We start from the raw sequence: 19,445 nt of genomic DNA, 5'->3' as shown, positions 1-19,445 counted from the left end.
CTTCTGGCAACTTCCAAACCCCAGAGTCGTCCATCAGATTGCGAGATGGAAAAGCGTGATTCATCACTCCGGAGAATGCGTCTCCACTGCTAGAGTCCAGTGGCAACGTGCTTTACACCACTGCATCCGACGCTTTACATTGGACTTGATGATGTATGGCTTAGATGCAGCTGCTCGGCCATGGAAACTCATTCCGTGAAGCTCTGTGTACTGTACGTGGGCTAATTGGAAGGTCACATGAAGTTTGGAGCTCTGTAGCAACTGCAGAAAGTCGGCGACCTCTTTCCACTATGCGCTTCAGCATTCGCTGACCCCTCTCTGTCAGTTTACGTGACCTACCACTTCGTGGCTGAGTTGCTCTTGTTCCCAAACTCTTCCATTTTCTTATAACAAAAGCCGACTGTTGACTTTGGAATATTTAGAAGCGAGGACATTTCACGACTGGATTTGTTGCACAGGTGGCATCCCATGACAGTTCCACACTGGAAATCACTGAGCTCCTGAGAGCGGCCCATTCTTTCACAAATGTTTGTAGAAACAGTCTCCATGCCTAAGTGCTTGATTTTATACACCTGTGGCCGGGCCAAGTGATTAGGACACCTGATTCTCATCATTTGGATGGGTGGCCAAATACTTTTAGCAATATAGTGTATATATTTATGTTTATATAAGTATAAATATATGGTGGTTTTCAGTCATTTTCTGGAGTTGATAGAAAGGGTTACGATGCGTTTAACTGTATCAAAACATATGCTGTGTGAGAAGAACAGAGGACATTTTGTGTGATTTAATACCCTGATAACATTCCCTGCAGAAATAATATTGGTCTCAAACCAGTCATAAGATCAGAAGAGAACAATATACAATAGGATGTATTCAGTATGAGCATATACAGCAATTTAATTTGTATAGAGTCAGGTCATAATATTGTACAGTATTACTATGTGCAACCACTCATGTACATATTAGGGTTCCAACTAGTGAATATTTTAATAGTCAGCGATGATTTGTTCCACTAGACCAGGGGTCGGCAACCCAAAATGTTGAAAGAGCCATATTGGACCAAAAATACAGCCGCAAAAAATTAAAAGCCTTTTATAAGTGTTAGACAACACATGATGTAAGTTAAGTTAAAGTACCAATGATTGTCACACACACACTAGATGTGGTGAAATGTGTCCTCTGCATTTGACCCATCCCCTTGTTCACCCCCTGGGAGGTGAGGGGAGCAGTGGGCAGCAGCGGTGCCGCGCCCGGGAATCATGCCAAGCAGGGAGGTACTGGGTCCCATTTTTATAGTCTTTGTATGTGTCTATATTAGCTATATTAGCCTACTATCAAAGGCTGACGCAAATCTTCGTTGACAGAAATGTTGTATTTTAATTTTTATTCTACACATTTTTGCAACATTGGAAATCATTAGTAAAATGGAGGCTTCTCACAGGATGAGATAACTCCTGCAAATGACTGGCTCAGAATGGCCAAATGTAGTCTTCTTCTAATGGATTTATTACAATCTTTCCAAGCTGGGTAACGTTTGCTGTGGTCTGGAACAACATGGCACACAAACATGATGATGCAATATGTACATACAACTAGCATAAACAGCATGTTAGCATTGATTAGCTTGCAGTCATGGACTGACCAAATATGCCTGATAAGCACTCCAGCAAATCAAAAAAATCAACAAAGCTCACCTTTGTGCATTCACGCACAAGTATAAAACATTTGGTGGACAAAATGAGACAAAGGAGGAGTGGCATAAAACACGTCTTTCTGTGGCAGCGTCGGAGAAAGTTGTACATGTTAACAAACTACGATGGGTTCAAGGATCGCTGAAATTAGTAAGACAAAACGGTGCTTTCCAAATACTCAAGCATGTAGAACATAAAAAGTGGGATTTCTAACAAATAGGAAGGTGTGTGTCATGTGTCATTCCCTACAGAAAATACATTAAAACAAAAAAAATATTTTTTTCTTCATCTTTTTCCATTTTCACACATCTCTTAAAGAGGTCCAGTGAGCCACTAGGGCGGCGGTAAAGAGCCGCAGGTTGCTGACCCCTGCACTAGACAAACAAGCCAAACTTAGTTTTAACTCATTTTTAAAATCTATTATATAGTACATTCAAATGTAATAAACACATGACCGAGAAATTGAGTTTTACTTTATTATACTTACACAAAGTATGCAACCACAGTACAAATAAATTGCAAGATTTCCTATAAACAGAAAAAAAAATGTACATAAGATTTTTATAATCAATGTTCGATTATGTTGATTAATCGTTGTAGCCCTATTACATGTCTATAACCACTGTTCTATAATAAAGGGGCTGACCAAATCAGCCACAAAAATAAGCAATAGAAATATCGCAGAAAGGCGTCTTTGGAACAAAAAATATAAAACACAAAAAAATAGGAATTAGAATTAAAATCCAATTTGATTAATATATGCAACCCTTCCTTAAAAAAATGAAAGAGATACGCTTACGTAAGGAGTGACAGCCCACTCTTGCAATAACGGAAGCGACCGCTCCGATTCTTGACCAATCATATTTCGTCACTTGCATCGCTCCAGCGGTCATGGTGGCCTGTGATTGGCTGATGTTGCGAGCGGGGGGTGGGGTTTAACTCGCTGAGCTCAGAAGGAGGAAAGAAGAGTTCTGTCATTTGGGAGACCTCTCGGTAACAACGTCATTCTGAGCACAATGGCTAAGTAAGTTTTTAACACTGTGTGCTTTTTGTTTGTTTGTACTAGAACGTTTTGAAGCTGTAATGTTATATGGGCTTAACTACTTATTTGGTTTTGAATTATAAGCGTGACAATGGCGCTACTATAGCTTGTTTGCTAGTGCATGGGTGGGTTTAGCCTGGAAAGTGAGGCGTGGAAATTCACTTCCTTGAAATTTTACCACACATTCTCAATTATAATTATATTATTGATTAAACATTGACTTTTTGCTGATATTCTTGTTAGTTTCACTATTACTACTACTACTTAAGAGTTTGTGTTTTACTTTGTTACACTATCACAGAGCTGACATTGCACTGATTGGTTTGGCTGTCATGGGCCAGAACATCATCATGAACATGAATGACCATGGCTTTGTTGTAAGTGCTCATCAGCTCTTCTACATGTTCCTGAAAATGTACATTCAATAATACTACCCCACGGTTCCCTTACTCAGGTGTGTGCCTACAACCGGACTGTCTCCAAGTTGCACGACTTCCTCAAGAACGAGGCTAAGGGCTCCAAGGTGATCGGAGCAGAGTCTCTTGAGGACATGGTGTCCAAGCTGAAAAAGCCCAGGAGGATCGTCCTGCTGGTCAAGGCTGGACAGGCTGTGGACGACTTTATCGACAAGCTGGTTGGTGTCTGAAGTAGGGCTGCAACTAACGATTAATTTGATAATCGATTAAAGGGGAACATTATCACAATTTCAGAATGGTTAAAACCATTAAAAATAAGTTCCCAGTGGCTTATTTTATTTTTCGAAGTTTTTTTCAAAATTTCACCCATCACGCAATATCCCTAAAAAAAAGCTTCAAAGTGCCTGATTTGGACCATCGTTATATACACCCGTCCATTTTCCTGTGATGTCACACAGTGATGCCAATACAAACAAACATGGCGGATAGAACAGCAAGGAATAGCGACATTAGCTCGGATTCAGACTCGGATTTCAGCGGCTTAAGCGATTCAACAGATTACGCATGTATTGAAACAGATGGTTGTAGTGTGGAGGCAGGTAGCGAAAACGAAATTGAAGAAGAAACTGAAGCTATTGAGCCATATCGGTTGGAACCGTATGCAAGCGAAAACGACACGACAGCCAGCGACATGGGAGAAAGCGAGGACGAATTCGGCGATCGCCTTCTAACCAACGATTGGTATGTGTTTGTTTGGCATTAAAGGAAACTAACTACTATGAACTAGGTTTACAGCATATGAAATACATTTGGCAACAACATGCACTTTGAGAGTGCAGACAGCCCATTTCAGGCGCGCTAAGAACATATATTTTTCCACGATTTCAGCACTCAGGTTAACCATACCTAAATAGACACAAAATACTGCATTACACAAGACTACCCGAATGTACTCGAATGATTGAAAAAAATAAATGTTTTTAAGCTAAATTATTAGTAAACACAGTTTATGTATAATAATTTACGTAAAACCGCGAGTAATGAATAAAGTTTTCATCAATTAATATATTCTGTAGACACGGGCGGTATAGCTCGGTTGGTTGAGCGGCCGTGCCAGGAACTTGAGGGTTGCAGGTTCGATCCCCGCCTCCGCCATCCTAGTCACTGCCGTTGTGTCCTTGGGCAAGACACTTTACCCACCTGCTCCCAGTGCCACCCACACTGGCTTAAATATAACTTAGATATTGGGTTTCACAATGTAAAGCGCTTTGAGTCACTTGAGAAAAAGCGCTATATAAATGTAATTCACTTCACTTCACTTCACTACCCTCATCCGCTCTCTTTTCCTGAAAGCTGATCTGTCCAGTTTTGGAGTTGATGTCAGCATCTGCTTTGAGTGTCGCAGGATATCCACACATTCTTGCCATCTCTGTCGTAGCATAGCTTTCGTCGGTAAAGTGTGCGGAACAAACGACTGACCATTTCGTTGGCTTTCCCCACACCCTCGTATTTTGAACAAATTTCGTCCAATTTCTTTCCACTTTCGCATCTTTGGGCCACTGGTGCAACTTGAATCCGTCCCTGTTCGTGTTGTTACACCCTCCGACAACACACCGACGAAAGTGAGAAAATGGCGGATTGCTTCCCGATGTGACGTCACGTGACGTCATCGCTCCGAGAGCGAATAATAGAAAGGCGTTTAATTCGCCAAAATTCACCCATTTAGAGTTCGGAAATCGGTTTAAAAAAAAAAAGGTCTTTTTTTCTGCAACATCAAGGTTTATATTGACGCTTACATAGGTCTGGTGGTAATGTTCCCCTTTAAGCTGTCGATTATTACTTCGATTAATCGGATAAAAGAGACAAACTACATTTCTATCCTTTCCAGTATTTTATTGAAAAAAAAACAGCATACTGGCCCCATGTTCTGGAGATTGGGGATGCAGCATACACCAATAATAACACAGAAATGTAACTCATCAGATCAGAACTGGATCAGATATTGTTCACGTTTCTGTTGTGAATAATAAAGGATTCATTTTAGGCTGCCTCTGAATAATAGCATGAAATATTCCAGCACCTTCATAACGTTTAGTTATACTAAAGCGTCACTCAAATCTAAATATATTTATATAGCTTTATCGGGCCCGGCTACATTGATCCATTATGAAACCAACCTGAGATATTTCTGTCCGTTACGTATATTTCGAAATTGGTAACCGTGCGTTTTCTCTCTCAAAACGGAGTCAAATGTGCCGGAGACACATTATCAGGCCCGCGTTGCAACAAAGGGATAACGTTAACGTTACTCACAAAAAAGCTGAACTCATGAATGCCTGTTGCCACTATGGACTTAAAAAGTTACGTACCGTGAGTTCTTCCCTTCATCCACGGCTCCAACATGTTTCTTTTTCAGGTGCTCTTGAAGCAATGTTGTACTTCCGTGCCATTTTGCAGGAAATGGTCTTCTTTGAAGTCTTTAAAGTAAAGCGTTCCCACACTTTTGACGACTTAAGTCGTACACTTTTCTCCATTCAAGCAATAACCTCAAAATGTTTTTCCGCTGAACTATCGGTACTGTTTTCCTGCGCCATTTTTCGAATGTTTCCAGCAAAGGGGAAGGCGTCGTCACGTGAGCTGCACATGACACATCATTGGCTGGCTTACCTCCACCTCATGAGACGTAGCCTCAGCGCTGTTTTGTACTGTTTTTGTACTTATTATGGATTATTGTTTCTCAGCTGTTTGTAAATGTTGCAGTTTATAAATAAAGGTTTATTTAAAAAAAAAAAAAAAAAAAAAGCCTCCGCGCATGCACATAGCATAGTTCCAACGAATCAATGACTAAATTAATCGCCAACTATTTTTATAATCGATTTTAATCGATTTAATCGATTAGTTGTTTCAGCCCTATTCTGACGTTGCTAGAATCGCCTGAACGCAACAATTTCATCTTGCTTTTGTCCTCGCTCAGATTCCTTTGCTTGAAGCCGGAGACATCATCATTGATGGCGGCAACTCTGAGTACACAGACACCACGGTAAGGAAAAGGACACCATATTGCTGTGCATGTCAACAACTGTTGTTTTTTTGTGTTTGTTTTGCACAGCGGCGCTGTAAGAGCCTGAAGGAGAAGAACTTGCTGTTTGTGGGAAGCGGAGTCAGCGGCGGTGAGGAGGGCGCACGAAAAGGACCCTCGCTTATGCCCGGAGGACACGCAGAGGCCTGGTAAGTCTCGCATTGTCGCTGACAATGTTTGATTAGATTTATTGTCATTCTAGAATACACATTTTTGTTTATACAAGTGTTAGAGATCCAAGCGGGACAGAAAAATGTATAAAGTTTGACGCATCAATTATATTTGTATTATATCACAACTTTACTATGATTTTTACTCTCATTGCAGCCTTTTCCAATACAATATTAGTTATTGTAGTACAGCAATGAACGCATCATTTTTATTCATCATCAGTTATTTATTCCTACTTTATTATTCCATTTGATCTATTACCTGTTTACTCTTTGTGTTGTGCTGCTATTGCAACTGTCCTGTATACTGTATGTGGTGTTGCTGATATTGGAACCTTCATTTCCCCTAGGGCGCGTATTCTCAAGATAAGAAAATAAATATGTATTATTACTAGAGATGTCATTTTAAAGCATTTATCGGCCGATAATATCGGCAGGCCGATATTATCGGCAGGCCGATAAATGCTTTAAAATGTAATATCGGAAATTATCGGTATCGTTTTTTTTTATTATCGGTATCGTTTATTTATTTTTTATTTTTTTTGTTTTTGTAAAAACATTTTTACATTTTTTAATTTTTTTAAAAATTAAATCAACATAAAAAACACAAGATACACTTACAAATAGTACACCAACCCCAAAAACCTCCCTCCCCCATTTACACTCATTCACACTCATTCACACAAAAGGGTTCTTTCTTTCTCTTATTAATATTCTGGTTCCGACATTATATATCAATATATATCAATACAGTCTGCAAGGGATACAGTCCGTAAGCACACATGATTGTGCGTGCTGCTGGTCCACTAATAGTACTAACCTTTAACAGTTAATTTTACTCATTTTCATTAATTTCTAGTTTCTATGAACTGTTTTTATATTGTTTTACTTTCTTTTTTATTCAAGAAAATGTTTTTAATTTATTTATCTTATTTTATTTGATTAATTTAAAAAAAAGGACCTTATCTTCACCATACCTGGTTGTCCAAATTAGGCATAATAATGTGTTAATTCCACGACTGTATATATCGGTATCGGTTGATATCGGCATCAGTAATTAAGAGTTGGACAATATCGGGGCGGCATAGCTCGGTTGGTAGAGCGGCTGTGCCAGCAACTTGAGGGGTGCAGGTTTGAATCCCGCTTCCGCCATCCTAGTCACTGCCGTTGTGTCCTTGGGCAAGACACTTTACCCACCTGCTCCCAGTGCCACCCACACTGGTTTAAATGTAACTTAGATATTGGGTTTCACTATGTAAAGCGCTTTGAGTCACTAGAGAAAAGTGCTATATAAATATAATTCACTTCACTTCGGGATATCTGCAAAAAGCCATTATCGGACATCCCTAATTATTACATTTATAAAAAGCAAAGAATTTTTTTTTTTCAAAAACAAAAACAAAAATAAAGATAACAAAATACACGTTGTTCAAGAAGAGACTCTGGGCCTGCAAGGAAAGTGGAGACTACACCAACACATGATGTGTGTTTACGTTGCTGTATTATTTTTGTCTTGACACACTTGAAACCCTGGCTGACCGAGTACTACATTATCTAGTACCAGGTTTTGCACACGGAAAAGTGCTAACAGTGAGTAAAGTCGTGAGGAGTGGATAGAGTAGGTACCATGCATTGGAAAAAATGAGCGTTGGGTTTTGAGCTGGGTGAGGCAGGAAAGCAAGATTCTAATGTGGGAATCAAGCTGGAAAAGTATTTGAATGCTGAGTTGGAATATAAGATGCCTGGTAATGTACATAGTGGTTGTCTACCATGGGCATACTCGTTTTGTGCGCGCAAACTCATTTTACCTTCGCATGTCCTCTGTGTAGACCAGTGGTCCTCAAACTTTTTTCAACAAGTACCACCACTGGAAAAAAATAGTCTCTCCATGTACCACCATAATGACCATCATCATAGTACAGTAGCGTAGTAGGCCTAATTATTCATTAAAAACAAGGCAGAGGTTTTATTTCAAAAGTATATTTAATATTTTTGGCCACTGTAACATTACACACAGTTTGAACAGTAACACTGTGTTTGATTATTTAATTAAGCGATTCTTTGGCATACTACTGGATGGAGCCACCGACACATCGCGAACACAAACCAAGTGCTGAGCGTGGTTTTTACGCGCAACTATTTTGGCAGTGTTTTGACGCCATAGTAATAATAATAATAATAATGACTTAGATTTATATAGCGCTTTTCTAGACAATCAAAGCGCTTCACAGAGAAGTGAGAAGCCATCATTCATTCACACCTGGTGGTGGTAAGCTACTTTCATAGCCACAGCTGCCCTGGGGTAGACTGACAGGTGTGTGATAGTCATGTCTTACTTCTGTTAAAGGCCTCACATAAAAGACATCTTTCAAAGCATCGCTGCCAAGGTGGGAACAGGAGAGCCCTGCTGTGATTGGGTGAGTGTCTACGTTTGAATTATGGGGGATCTTTGTGGCGTCTTTTGTACCTCGTAATAACCGAGTGATTGTCTATGCAGGTGGGAGACGAGGGCGCGGGGCATTTTGTCAAAATGGTCCACAACGGCATCGAGTACGGCGACATGCAGCTAATTTGCGAGGCCTATCACTTGATGAAGGACGTGCTTGGCATGGACCATGATGAGATGGCACAGGTGAGCGTTCTTGGACGACTTTAGAAGCTATTTTCTGTAGACCTAATCCACCTGCTTTGTGTCTGAACCCCTCAGGCTTTCGAAAACTGGAACAAAACGGAATTGGACTCGTTCCTCATCGAGATCACCGCCAACATCCTGAAGTACCGAGACCCCGATGGTACACACCTGCTGCCCAAGATCCGTGACAGCGCAGGACAGAAAGGCACAGGGAAGTGGACTGCCATTTCAGCCCTGGAATACGGCACACCTGTGACTTTGATTGGTAAGGAAGTAGCTGCTTTCCTAACTTATTCCTCTTCTGACTCATCTGTCGTTGTCACGGTTATGCCAATAGTGGCCCATCAAACCTGTTTCAAACATGAGGAAGTGTGAATGCTAGCTGGCTAAGTGAGTCTCTTCCTGGCAGCGAGGTTGATTTGTGTCCATCCTTAAGAAGATTGAAGGCTTTTCTAGCAGTCTACTCATCTCGGGTGACATAAGGAGGATTTGTTGACCTACGATCTGCCTTTCATAAACAGACAAGGTTGGTCCTGGAGGTCAGGAGGTGTACAATTTTCATATTTAAAGTCTGTGCAGTGTGGGAGTTTGGCATTGCTGTGTGTGAGATAGCAGTACAACCGGCCTCATTGCACAAGAGTGGAGCTGCAAGCCAACATGGTGTATTTTGCACATTTGTCACGCCAGTGTCGACATTCCTCGCCGGGATAGTTCTGTGGACACAGGCTATACAAGCAATACTCACGTGTACACAAAAAAACATCCCCTAAATGTTTTTGCAGGATGTGAAGTGCATGCCAAAGCAACAGGTGGCGCTGCATCGCCGAACTAGAACGTTATTTTATACAAGTCAGACACCCATCCATCCATCCATTTTCTACCGCTTGTCCCTTTTGGGGTCACGGGGGGTGCTGTAGCCTATCTCAGCTGCATTCAGGCGGAAGGCGGAGTACACCTACGAGGCACATGCACTACTAACCCCTGTGCCACCGTGCTGTCCCATTTGTGGTAAATGCAACATAAATAGGAGGATAAAAGAAAATGTTAAGTTAAAGTTAAAGTACCAATGATTGTTGCACACACACACGAGGTGTGGTGAAATTTTTCCTCTGCATTTGACCCATCCCCCTGTTCACCCCCTGGGAGGTGAGGGGAGCAGTGGGCAGCAGCGGTGGCCGCGCCCGGGAAATGAAGAGTTTCTGTCTCTGATCGTTAATATAATAATGTAACTACATTATTAAGCCTACATGATCTCCATGGTGTTCAGGGATGAATAGTCTCTCCTATTGCTATTGTACTATTTTTTCAGCTATAGTTACATTAATTATTAGTAATGGAGCAGCCTAGTTTTGAATGGCAGGGTCCCTGCTATCACATGTTGATAAAAATATAACATTTACATAATAAAAATCTACTACAGGCTTCCCAAATGCTGTGATAAATTAAGCAATTAAGCATGATGAGTTGACTTGAAACTGTTTAATGTTGCACTTTTTATATGTAGAAGAAAAGTTTTGTCATTTTATTTAATCTGAGCAACAACTTGTGACAGTTTAATGTGGATTAACGTGGGCAGAATTATTATAGTGTTCCCAATGTAAAAAGGATAAAGCCATTGTTTACAAATTTGGTAAATAAATAACCCAAAAATTTATATTTTGTTGTTTTCTTACTGTACCGAAAATGAACCGAACCGTGACCTCTAAACCGAGGTACGTACCAAACCGAAATTTTTGTGTATCGTTACACCCCTAATAAGTACTGACTCCTAGTAAATGATAATGAAAGATGATTAATAGAAGAGATGTAATCAGAGTCAGAGTCTTTAGCCTGGTCATCGTGCCGTGCTTCCATCTTTTGTGGCGCAGCGGTACGTGACTATGCTGCTCCGCTGGGTCGTCCTGCTAGTTGGAGAAGGTGTTTCTCCAAGCCGTGTCGAAATAATCCGCACTGCTTGCTTGCTTGTAATTTCACTAACGTTTTAGGATAACATATATGTTTGTGGTCACCTTATTTTTATTGTCATTATTATTACACCTCATATTTTTCACTCGTCTGACTTGAAATTAGAATCGTCAAACCTCGCGTCCTTTGCCAGTTAGCCAATCAAAAGTGGTTACAGGAAACAGCAAGTTTGTGTGCGCTGCAGCTAATGCAGTCTGTGGGATATTAACAAACATGCAGAAATGTGTAATGGTGACTGTGTAAAAGGGTTGAAGGAACTCTCCTGTGACACCAGTACGAGGTTAAGATAGCATTAGCTACCAAAAGAGACTTTTTCCTTGTTTCTGCTTGTTTGCTGCTCTTAAATATGTGGGATGCTTTCTCATAACGTGCTGCATCATTGATGTAGTGAGATTTGTGTAATACTAGCTCTATTTGACAGTGCTGTATTTCTCAGCTCAAAATGACAGCAAACCATTTGACAGCATTCCTCATCTTCTTTGGGCCCTTTGCTCTCTTTCTACCTTGTGGGTGTTTTTCTTTGAAACATCACTCTTTATCTGCACTGCACTGTCCCTGTCACACATCACCCGCAGCGTGATCTGCATCACCAAATGCTGCACCGTTCCCATTTTAATCAATAAAGTACTATCTATCTATCTAAGTGCGCTCTTTTCGAGCAGTCTTAGGGAAACCTAAAATATTTACATTTTATTTCCGTGTATTTTACTCATTAAACGAGACATTGACTCATCTTGCCTCCACTAAGTCATGTAAATAATGTGGAGCTTCAAAGCAGACTACTTCCTGCTTCACTATTATGATAGTGGAGCAAGGACAAGTCCAGGGATTCCATTATTGCCATAAAGACTACTATTAATTAGTGACTAAATTGATTAAAATGAACTTAGACTAAGTTAATTAGAATGCTCTTGAAGTTAACATAATGCTTTTAGAATTGTGAAAAAGTAACAGAAGATTTTTTGATTCATTCAAACCCCAGGTTGAACTTTACAATTGTGTGTATTTTAGCAAGTCATGCTTACCTTGTATTCAAGCTACTTCATGTATTTTGGACTCTTCCACCATTTCCTGCTTGCTCAATAACCTGTTTTGCAAGTTGACTGGAAACTTCTTTGCACACAACACTCATTTGTGTTTGCGTCTTCAGGGGAGGCTGTCTTCGCCAGATGTCTGTCCTCTCTGAAAGAAGAGAGAGTGGAGGCCAGCCACAGCCTGTCAGGACCACAGGGAGTCACCTTCAAAGGGGACAAGGCCGCATTCTTGGAGGACATTAGGAAGGTAGAACTGTCAGTGGCACATGGTTGCTCAATTAGATTTCCTAACTATGATGTCCGTTTTTTCTTGGTCCTTTCATCACATGTTGACTATGAAAGCCGTATTACACATAATAGTAATTAAAGCCTGTTGAGGAGTAACTATTATATTGTCTAAGGGGACTGTCACCGTGCCAACACCAATACTTAACAGTGCATCCGGAAAGTATTCAAAGCGCTGCACTTTTTCCACATTTTGTTATGTTTCAGCCTTATTTCAAAATGGAATACATTCATTTTTGTCCTCAAAATTCAACACACAATACCCCATAATGACAATGTGAAAATACTTTTTTTTAAAAATCAGATGTACCGTATTTTCCGCACTATAAGGCGCACCTAAAAACCTCCAATTTCCTCAAAAGCTGACAGTGCGCCTTATAATCTGGTGCGCCTTATATATGAATCATTATTGAGCCACAACAGGTCTCGCAGCTACATTTTCCCCCTTCTACGGCTGCTTTTACGGGGGGAAATGAAGTAGGCGTCTGCTTATGGAAAATGAAGTAGGTGGCTGCTTACTGTAGAAGAAGAACTTCTTCTTCTACGGTGGAAAATGAAGTCGGCGGCTGCTTACCGTAGAAGAAGAAGTTAATGAAGTCGACGGCTGCCTACCGTAGTTGCGAGACTTAAACTTTATGTAAAGACCCAAAAATGGCTCCTATTAAGAGATACGCTTACGACGCAGAGTTTAAACTCAAGGCGATCAGTCACGCAGTAGAACACGGGAATAGAGCAGCAGCGAGAGAATTTGACATTAACGAATCAATGGTGAGGATGTGGAGGAAGCAACATGATGACCTGCGCCAAGGAAAGAAGACTAAACAGAGTTTACGAGGGAACAAAGCGAGATGGCTCCAGTTGGAGGACAAACTCGAACAGTGGGTTGTTGAACAGAGAGCAGCAAGTAGAAGTGTCAGTACAATCACTATTTGTTTTGTTGACATTCCCTTTAGCGCAGCTCCATCTAATGGATGCATAACGTAACCCCAGCCTCTACTGTAGCGTCTATTCTATGCGCCTTATCATGCGGTGCGCCTTATATATGAACAAAGTTTTAAAATAGGCCATTCATTGAAGGTGCGCCTTATAATCCGGTGCGCTTTATAGTGCGGAAAATACGGTACATAAGTATTCAGACCCTTTGCTCAATACTTTGTTAACGCAGCATTGGCAGCAATTACAGCCTCAAGTCTTTTTGAATATGATGTTTATCTTTGGGCAGTTTTGCCCATTCCTTTTTGCAGCCCCTCTCAGGTTCCATCAGATTGGATGATTTTCATCCAGGATGTCTCTGCACATTGCTGCATTCATCTTAGTCTATCTAGTCAGGGAGGTGACCAAGAACCCGATGGTCACTTTTGTCAGAGCTCCAGCATTCCTCTGTCGAGAGAGGAAAACCTTTCAGAAGGACAACCATCGCTGCAAAAATCCACCAATCAGGCCTGTACGGTAGAGTGGTCAGACGGAAGCCATTTCTTAGTAAACATTCACCTGAAAGACTCTTGAGACCATGAGAAACAAAATTCTGTGGTCTGATGAGACAAAGATTGAACTTTTTGGTGTGAATACCAGGCATCATGTTTGGAGGAAACCAGATACCGCTCATCACCAGGCCCATACCATACAAGTGAAGCATGGGGGTGGCGGCATTATGCTCTGAGGATGTTTTTCAGCGGCAGGAACTGGGAGACTCGTCAGGATAGAGGGAAAGATGAAAGCAGCAATGTATAGAGACATCCTGGATGAAAACCAACACTTCCCATCCAACTTGATGGAGCTTGAGAAGTGCTGCAAAGAGGATTGGGCGAAACTGCCCAAAGATAGGTGTGCCAAGCTTGTGGCATCATATTCAAAAAGACTTGAGGCTGTAACTGCTGCCAAAAGCTGCATCAACAAAGTATTGAGCAAAAGCTGTGGATACTTCCATACATGTGATTTTTTTTTTTTTTTTTTTTAAATACTAAAAAAACAACTATTTTACATTGTCATTATAAGATAATGTGTCTCGAATTGTGAGGACAAAAATGAATGTATTACTATTTTGAGGCTGTAGCATAACAAAACATGGAAAAAGTGAAGCGCTGTGAATACTGTCTGGATGTCCATCTTGTGTAAGATATGTGACACGATGTATTTGATGAAACGTGCTCATATCAAGTCTATTTCCAGGCCCTGTATGCCTCCAAGATCATCTCCTACGCTCAGGGCTTCATGCTGCTTCGCCAGGCGGCCAAGGAGTTCAGCTGGTCCCTCAACTACGGCGGCATCGCTTTGATGTGGCGAGGAGGCTGCATCATACGCAGGTTTATATCAGCAATAGAGCACTGACCTCATCTTATGCCTTTTTAGGCACTCCCCTAGGGAAAAAAGTCATTTTTCAATAATCCTTAAAGCAATGTCAACATGATTTGAGGAATTGATATTAGAATGTATCATAATTAATTAACTTGTCTTTGTACTTCTAGTGTGTTCCTGGGTAAAATTAAGGAGGCGTTCGACAGAGACGCTGAGCTGCAAAACTTGTTGTTGGACTCTTTCTTCAACAACGCCGTGCAGGACTGTCAGGTATGACGAAGGGTGATGATGCAATACCTGCAATGATGCTAATTTCCTCTTACAAAAGTCTGCAGTGAAGCAACACTGTTTTTACCGTTTTGTCATCACGCATTTGATGGATTAACACCCTGAGAGATGTAATATTGTCGTTAAATTAGTAGTATTTGACATCATCACCTTTCTTACTATCTCAAAAGGTAGACTTTTTTTTATTTAAATGAGGAATTATGATGACATTAGAAAAATAGCTCTGATAACTGATGACTCGGCCCTGCTGGTATCAGACAAGGACAAGTCACAGGTGGAGAAAATCTTCAGTGCTGAACTCTGTAGAACTTGCACCTGGCTCGCTGACAACAAGCTATCCATACACTTGGGTAAAACGGAATCCATCCTGTTCAACCTTAAGAAAGTCAGTGACTTCACTATAAAAGTGGGTGACATTGTTATCACCAGGAAAGATGAGGTCACCTACCTAGGTTCCATTCTAGAGGCTAATCTTTCTTGTGATAAAATGGCAACCAGGGTAATCAAAAAGGTCAACCAACGAACGAGATTTCTCTACAGAATCTCCTCTCTGGTCAACAAAAGCACCATGAAGATTCTAGTGGGAACTCTCATTCAACCCTTTTTCGATTACGCATGCACCTCCTGGTACCCTAGCACCTCCAAAACCCTCAAATCTAAACTCCAAACATCCCAGAACAAGCTAGTCGATTACTTCTAGACCTCCACCCCAGATCACACCTCACTCCTACCCACTTCTCCAAAGTGGGCTGGCTCAGGGTGGAGGACAGAGTAAAACAACTTGCACTGAGCCTAGTCTATAAAATCCGCTACACCTCCCTGATACCTAAGTACATGTCAAACTACTTCCTTAACGTAAATGACCGCCATAACCACAACACCAGGGGGAGCTCCACTAACCACGTTAAACCCAGATTGCGATCTAACAAAGGTCTTAACTCATTCTCTTTCTATGCCACATCAATGTGGAATGCGCTCCCAACAGGTGTAAAAGAAAGGGCATCTCTATCCTTCTTCAGAACCGCAATAAAAGTACACCTCCAGGCAACTTCAACCCTAAACTAACACCCTCCCTTCCGCATCCTACCTCCCCGGATTGTAAATAATCAAATGTAAATAATCAAATGTAGATAGTTTTTCTTATACTTTCTGATCTCTCTCTCTCTGTGTCCACTACTTGCTGTACATATCCTACCAAGTCAGTCCTACACTGTTTCAATGTCCATTTCTCTGATGATGCAATTGTTGATGCTGATTGTTGATGACAGAAGTGTTGATACCAACCAAACCTAACCCCCCGCCCCCTCCCTCCATATCCCACACCCCGGATTGTAAATAATGTAAATAATTCAATGTGTATACTCTGATGATTATCTTGTATGATGACTGTATTATGATGTTAGTATATATTTGATAGTATATATCTGTATTATGAATCAATTTAAGTGGACCCTGACTTAAATAAGTTGAAAAACATATTGGGGTGTTACCATTTAGTGGCCATTGTACGGAATATGTACTTCACTGTGCAACCTACTAATAAAGGTTTCAATTACTCAATCAATCAATCAAACTAGGGTTGCATGCTATAGAAGATATAAATGATATCAATTTGGCTGATGAGATTATTATGTTGATGACACATTCTAGCTGTGTCCCGCAAATTTGACAGCGACACGTGAACAAAGGCGTCCTCAAAGCAATGTAGCGTTCTTGCTAGCGGCTAACGTCCCTTCACAATGCAAAGCCGCTTTTAAGACAGCAATCCTCGCCTTTATGGCGACAAATAAACTGTTTTTTACATGTATCCTTATCACTGGAGGACAAAAATTAGCTAAACATGCCACACTACACACTGTAGGATATGCTAACCACTGATTGATTGCTTGAAACCTTTTATTAGTAGATTGCACAGTACAGTACATATTCCGTACAATTGACCACTAAATGGTAACACCCGAATAAGTTTTTCTTGTTTAAGTCGGGGTCCACGTTAATCAATTCATGGTAACTAAGCTAAAGCGCTTGTATGTAAACAAAAGTGGACGGGTGTTTACAAATATCGACAGAAACAAAAGCAAATAGTATAGTATCAGGTTGGTACTACGTTGGTTAGATTGATAATCTTTACTTTCAAATAATATTTTGTCGTTTTTGTTACAAAATCAGGAAATAAGTCCCTGGACACATGAGGCAAAAACCAAAGGAATTTATTTGATATTGTTTACACCACCATACTGTGTTTTTGTGTAGTTATAATTGTGATAAAAAAATAATTCAATGATCTTTAAAAATGTAAGTATCAGCATTGGTTTGACCAATACTGCATATTCTGTAACTACTTGGTATTAAATCGAACAAATTAGCAAGTAGATTTTTATTAGTTCTAAGAAAATAATACAACCAGAAATGACACAATCTGTTACTGAATACATCAGCAGATAACTAGGAATCTTTTTAAACCTGTTTTAAATTGGCTCAATTGCCATTTACGTACCAAATAATTTATTGTGATACATATTGGTATCGCAGGATATATATCATGATATAGATTTTAGGACATATTGCCCATCCTTGCTGGAAAATTTTTCAATGAGGCGAGATGAATCATACTGTGCAGTTGGTGCTTTAAGGTGAACAAATCAAGCGCTCCTGCCGTGTAGGACAGGGGTGTCAAACTCATTTTAGCTCAGGGGCCGCATGGAGGAAAATCTGTGCAAATATAAAGTGCAATATATGTATCTGTACAGTTATCTATTTATTTATTTATATATATTTATTTATTTTATATATATATTATTTATATATATTTATTCATTTATATATGCACCGTATTGCTTTTTTTATCCTGCACTACCATGAGCTTATGTAACGAAATTTCGTTCTTATCTGTACTGTAAAGTTCAAATTTGAATGACAATAAAAAGGAAGTCTAAGTCTAATGTGGGCCGGACTATTCAAATCATGGCATTAAATATAAAGACAACTTCAGATTGTTTTCTTTGCCTTACTTTGGCCAAAATAGAACAAACACATTCTGAAAATATTACAATAAAAATATAGAAAAAATGCTGGCAGCGGTAAAGTTTAGATCCATGAAGGAAAGAAGAAAGTGAATGAATGTTTATAACTGAATACATTTACATATGCATAAAAATGTGTTTTCTTTTGTATAATTTTTTAATAAATTAAGTAACATTTATGACAACCTTTTTCCAAAACACAATATAGAATTTGAGATATAACAGGATAATGTATACATTTATCATTTGTATTCAAAGCGGTTACAAAAAAGTGGGACCCCAAAAATGTACTGTGGGACCCCATTTTGAAAATTACTAACGCCAAAACTGATGGAGTATTGGTGCGTACAAAACAGCAGCAGGCGGCTGTGGCCTGCGGGCCGGTTCCAATACTAATCCTAAATCATCCCAGGGGCCATAGATAATTCATTCCAGCCAGTTCCGACCCGCGGGCCTTGACTTTGACACTCCTGGTGTAGAAGGTTCCAAACTGCCCCTAAACTCATTGGACCTCACAGTGTAACCAAACATGGTGTCGGCTGTGCGGGACTTCTTTACTCCTTTAGAGGAAAATGTCCCGTGTCCTGCACGAACCAAATGCCCTGCAAACACTAAGCATGGAGAAAAAGTGCGCAGAAACAACAGTCAAATATACTTAAAATAAAATCTGAGATATAAATAAGTTATTGGTATCGGCTTGGAAAGAAATATATTACGTATCCGTATTCTTTTATACAACTCTTGTATTGGATGTCATTAGACTGTGTACCTAATGAAGTGTCCAAAGTGAGGAATCATTTTTTTATGTCAGAAAAGAGCAAGAACATTTTAAGGTGACTTTTTGAACCAAGAAGGTAATGTTTGCTTTGTAGGAGTCGTGGCGTAGAACAGTCAGCACTGGCGTCCAGCACGGCATCCCCATGCCTTGCTTCACCACCGCGCTGTCCTTCTATGACGGCTACAGACACCACATGCTGCCTGCCAACCTCCTCCAGGTAAACAGCATCAAACGAAGAGCTGCCATTAGCTTTTGGAGCAAACAAAGGTAAAGCCTTGTGTTCTGTTCAGGCTCAGAGAGATTACTTTGGAGCTCACACGTACGAGCTGCTCAGCAACCCGGGACGCTACATCCACACCAACTGGACGGGTCACGGTGGGAACGTCTCCTCCTCGTCCTACAACGCTTAGTGAGGACAACATGGCTGAGGTGATGTTACCTGTGAGGAAAAGTGGACATGCTACACATTCCACCTTTTTAACCACGCTCCCAACTCCCAATCGCGTGTCGTTGCACTTTTATTTTTCAACGCGTAGAATGACAGATGACTAAAGTGTATATGAGCTGTCAGGCTGCTTAACGCTGGATTAAGGCAAAGTGTTGCACTGTGCTGTGTTAGACTAAATAAAGACTTCAATCCCTTTATAATTAGCTTGCACGTTCCTTACTCTCCAGGTGCCCTAAACAGGATTGAAAAGGGTTTGTTTGTAATTCTAAATTAGGCAACAAGTTGGCAGCATTCTT

At 40.4% G+C, this 19,445-nt stretch overlaps 1 protein-coding gene across 1 annotated transcript; it reads left to right on the top strand.

Moving 5' to 3' along the window:
- The first annotated feature begins 2,621 nt into the window (after positions 1-2,621).
- On the top strand, positions 2,622-19,349 carry pgd (phosphogluconate dehydrogenase). Its single transcript, XM_061976747.2, has 13 exons — positions 2,622-2,718; positions 3,038-3,113; positions 3,191-3,370; positions 6,127-6,192; positions 6,262-6,380; positions 8,749-8,818; positions 8,899-9,033; positions 9,109-9,298; positions 12,149-12,279; positions 14,487-14,620; positions 14,783-14,882; positions 18,796-18,918; positions 18,992-19,349. Exons 1-13 carry the CDS (start codon positions 2,711-2,713, stop codon positions 19,109-19,111), a joined length of 1,452 nt encoding a protein of 483 aa, XP_061832731.1. The 5' UTR covers positions 2,622-2,710; the 3' UTR covers positions 19,112-19,349.
- Positions 19,350-19,445: the final 96 nt, after the last annotated feature.

This window comes from Nerophis lumbriciformis, linkage group LG01, assembly GCF_033978685.3.
Source record: "Nerophis lumbriciformis linkage group LG01, RoL_Nlum_v2.1, whole genome shotgun sequence".
In the NCBI taxonomy this organism is placed as follows: domain Eukaryota; kingdom Metazoa; phylum Chordata; class Actinopteri; order Syngnathiformes; family Syngnathidae; genus Nerophis; species Nerophis lumbriciformis.
This window is presented reverse-complemented; position numbering and strand designations above follow the sequence as displayed.

Coding starts and splice junctions, on each gene's coding strand:
- pgd (XM_061976747.2), top strand. Junction 9,034..9,108: donor ACCATGATGAGATGGCACAG/GTGAGCGTTCTT, acceptor TGAACCCCTCAG/GCTTTCGAAAACTGGAACAA. Junction 14,883..18,795: donor ACGCCGTGCAGGACTGTCAG/GTATGACGAAGG, acceptor TTTGCTTTGTAG/GAGTCGTGGCGTAGAACAGT.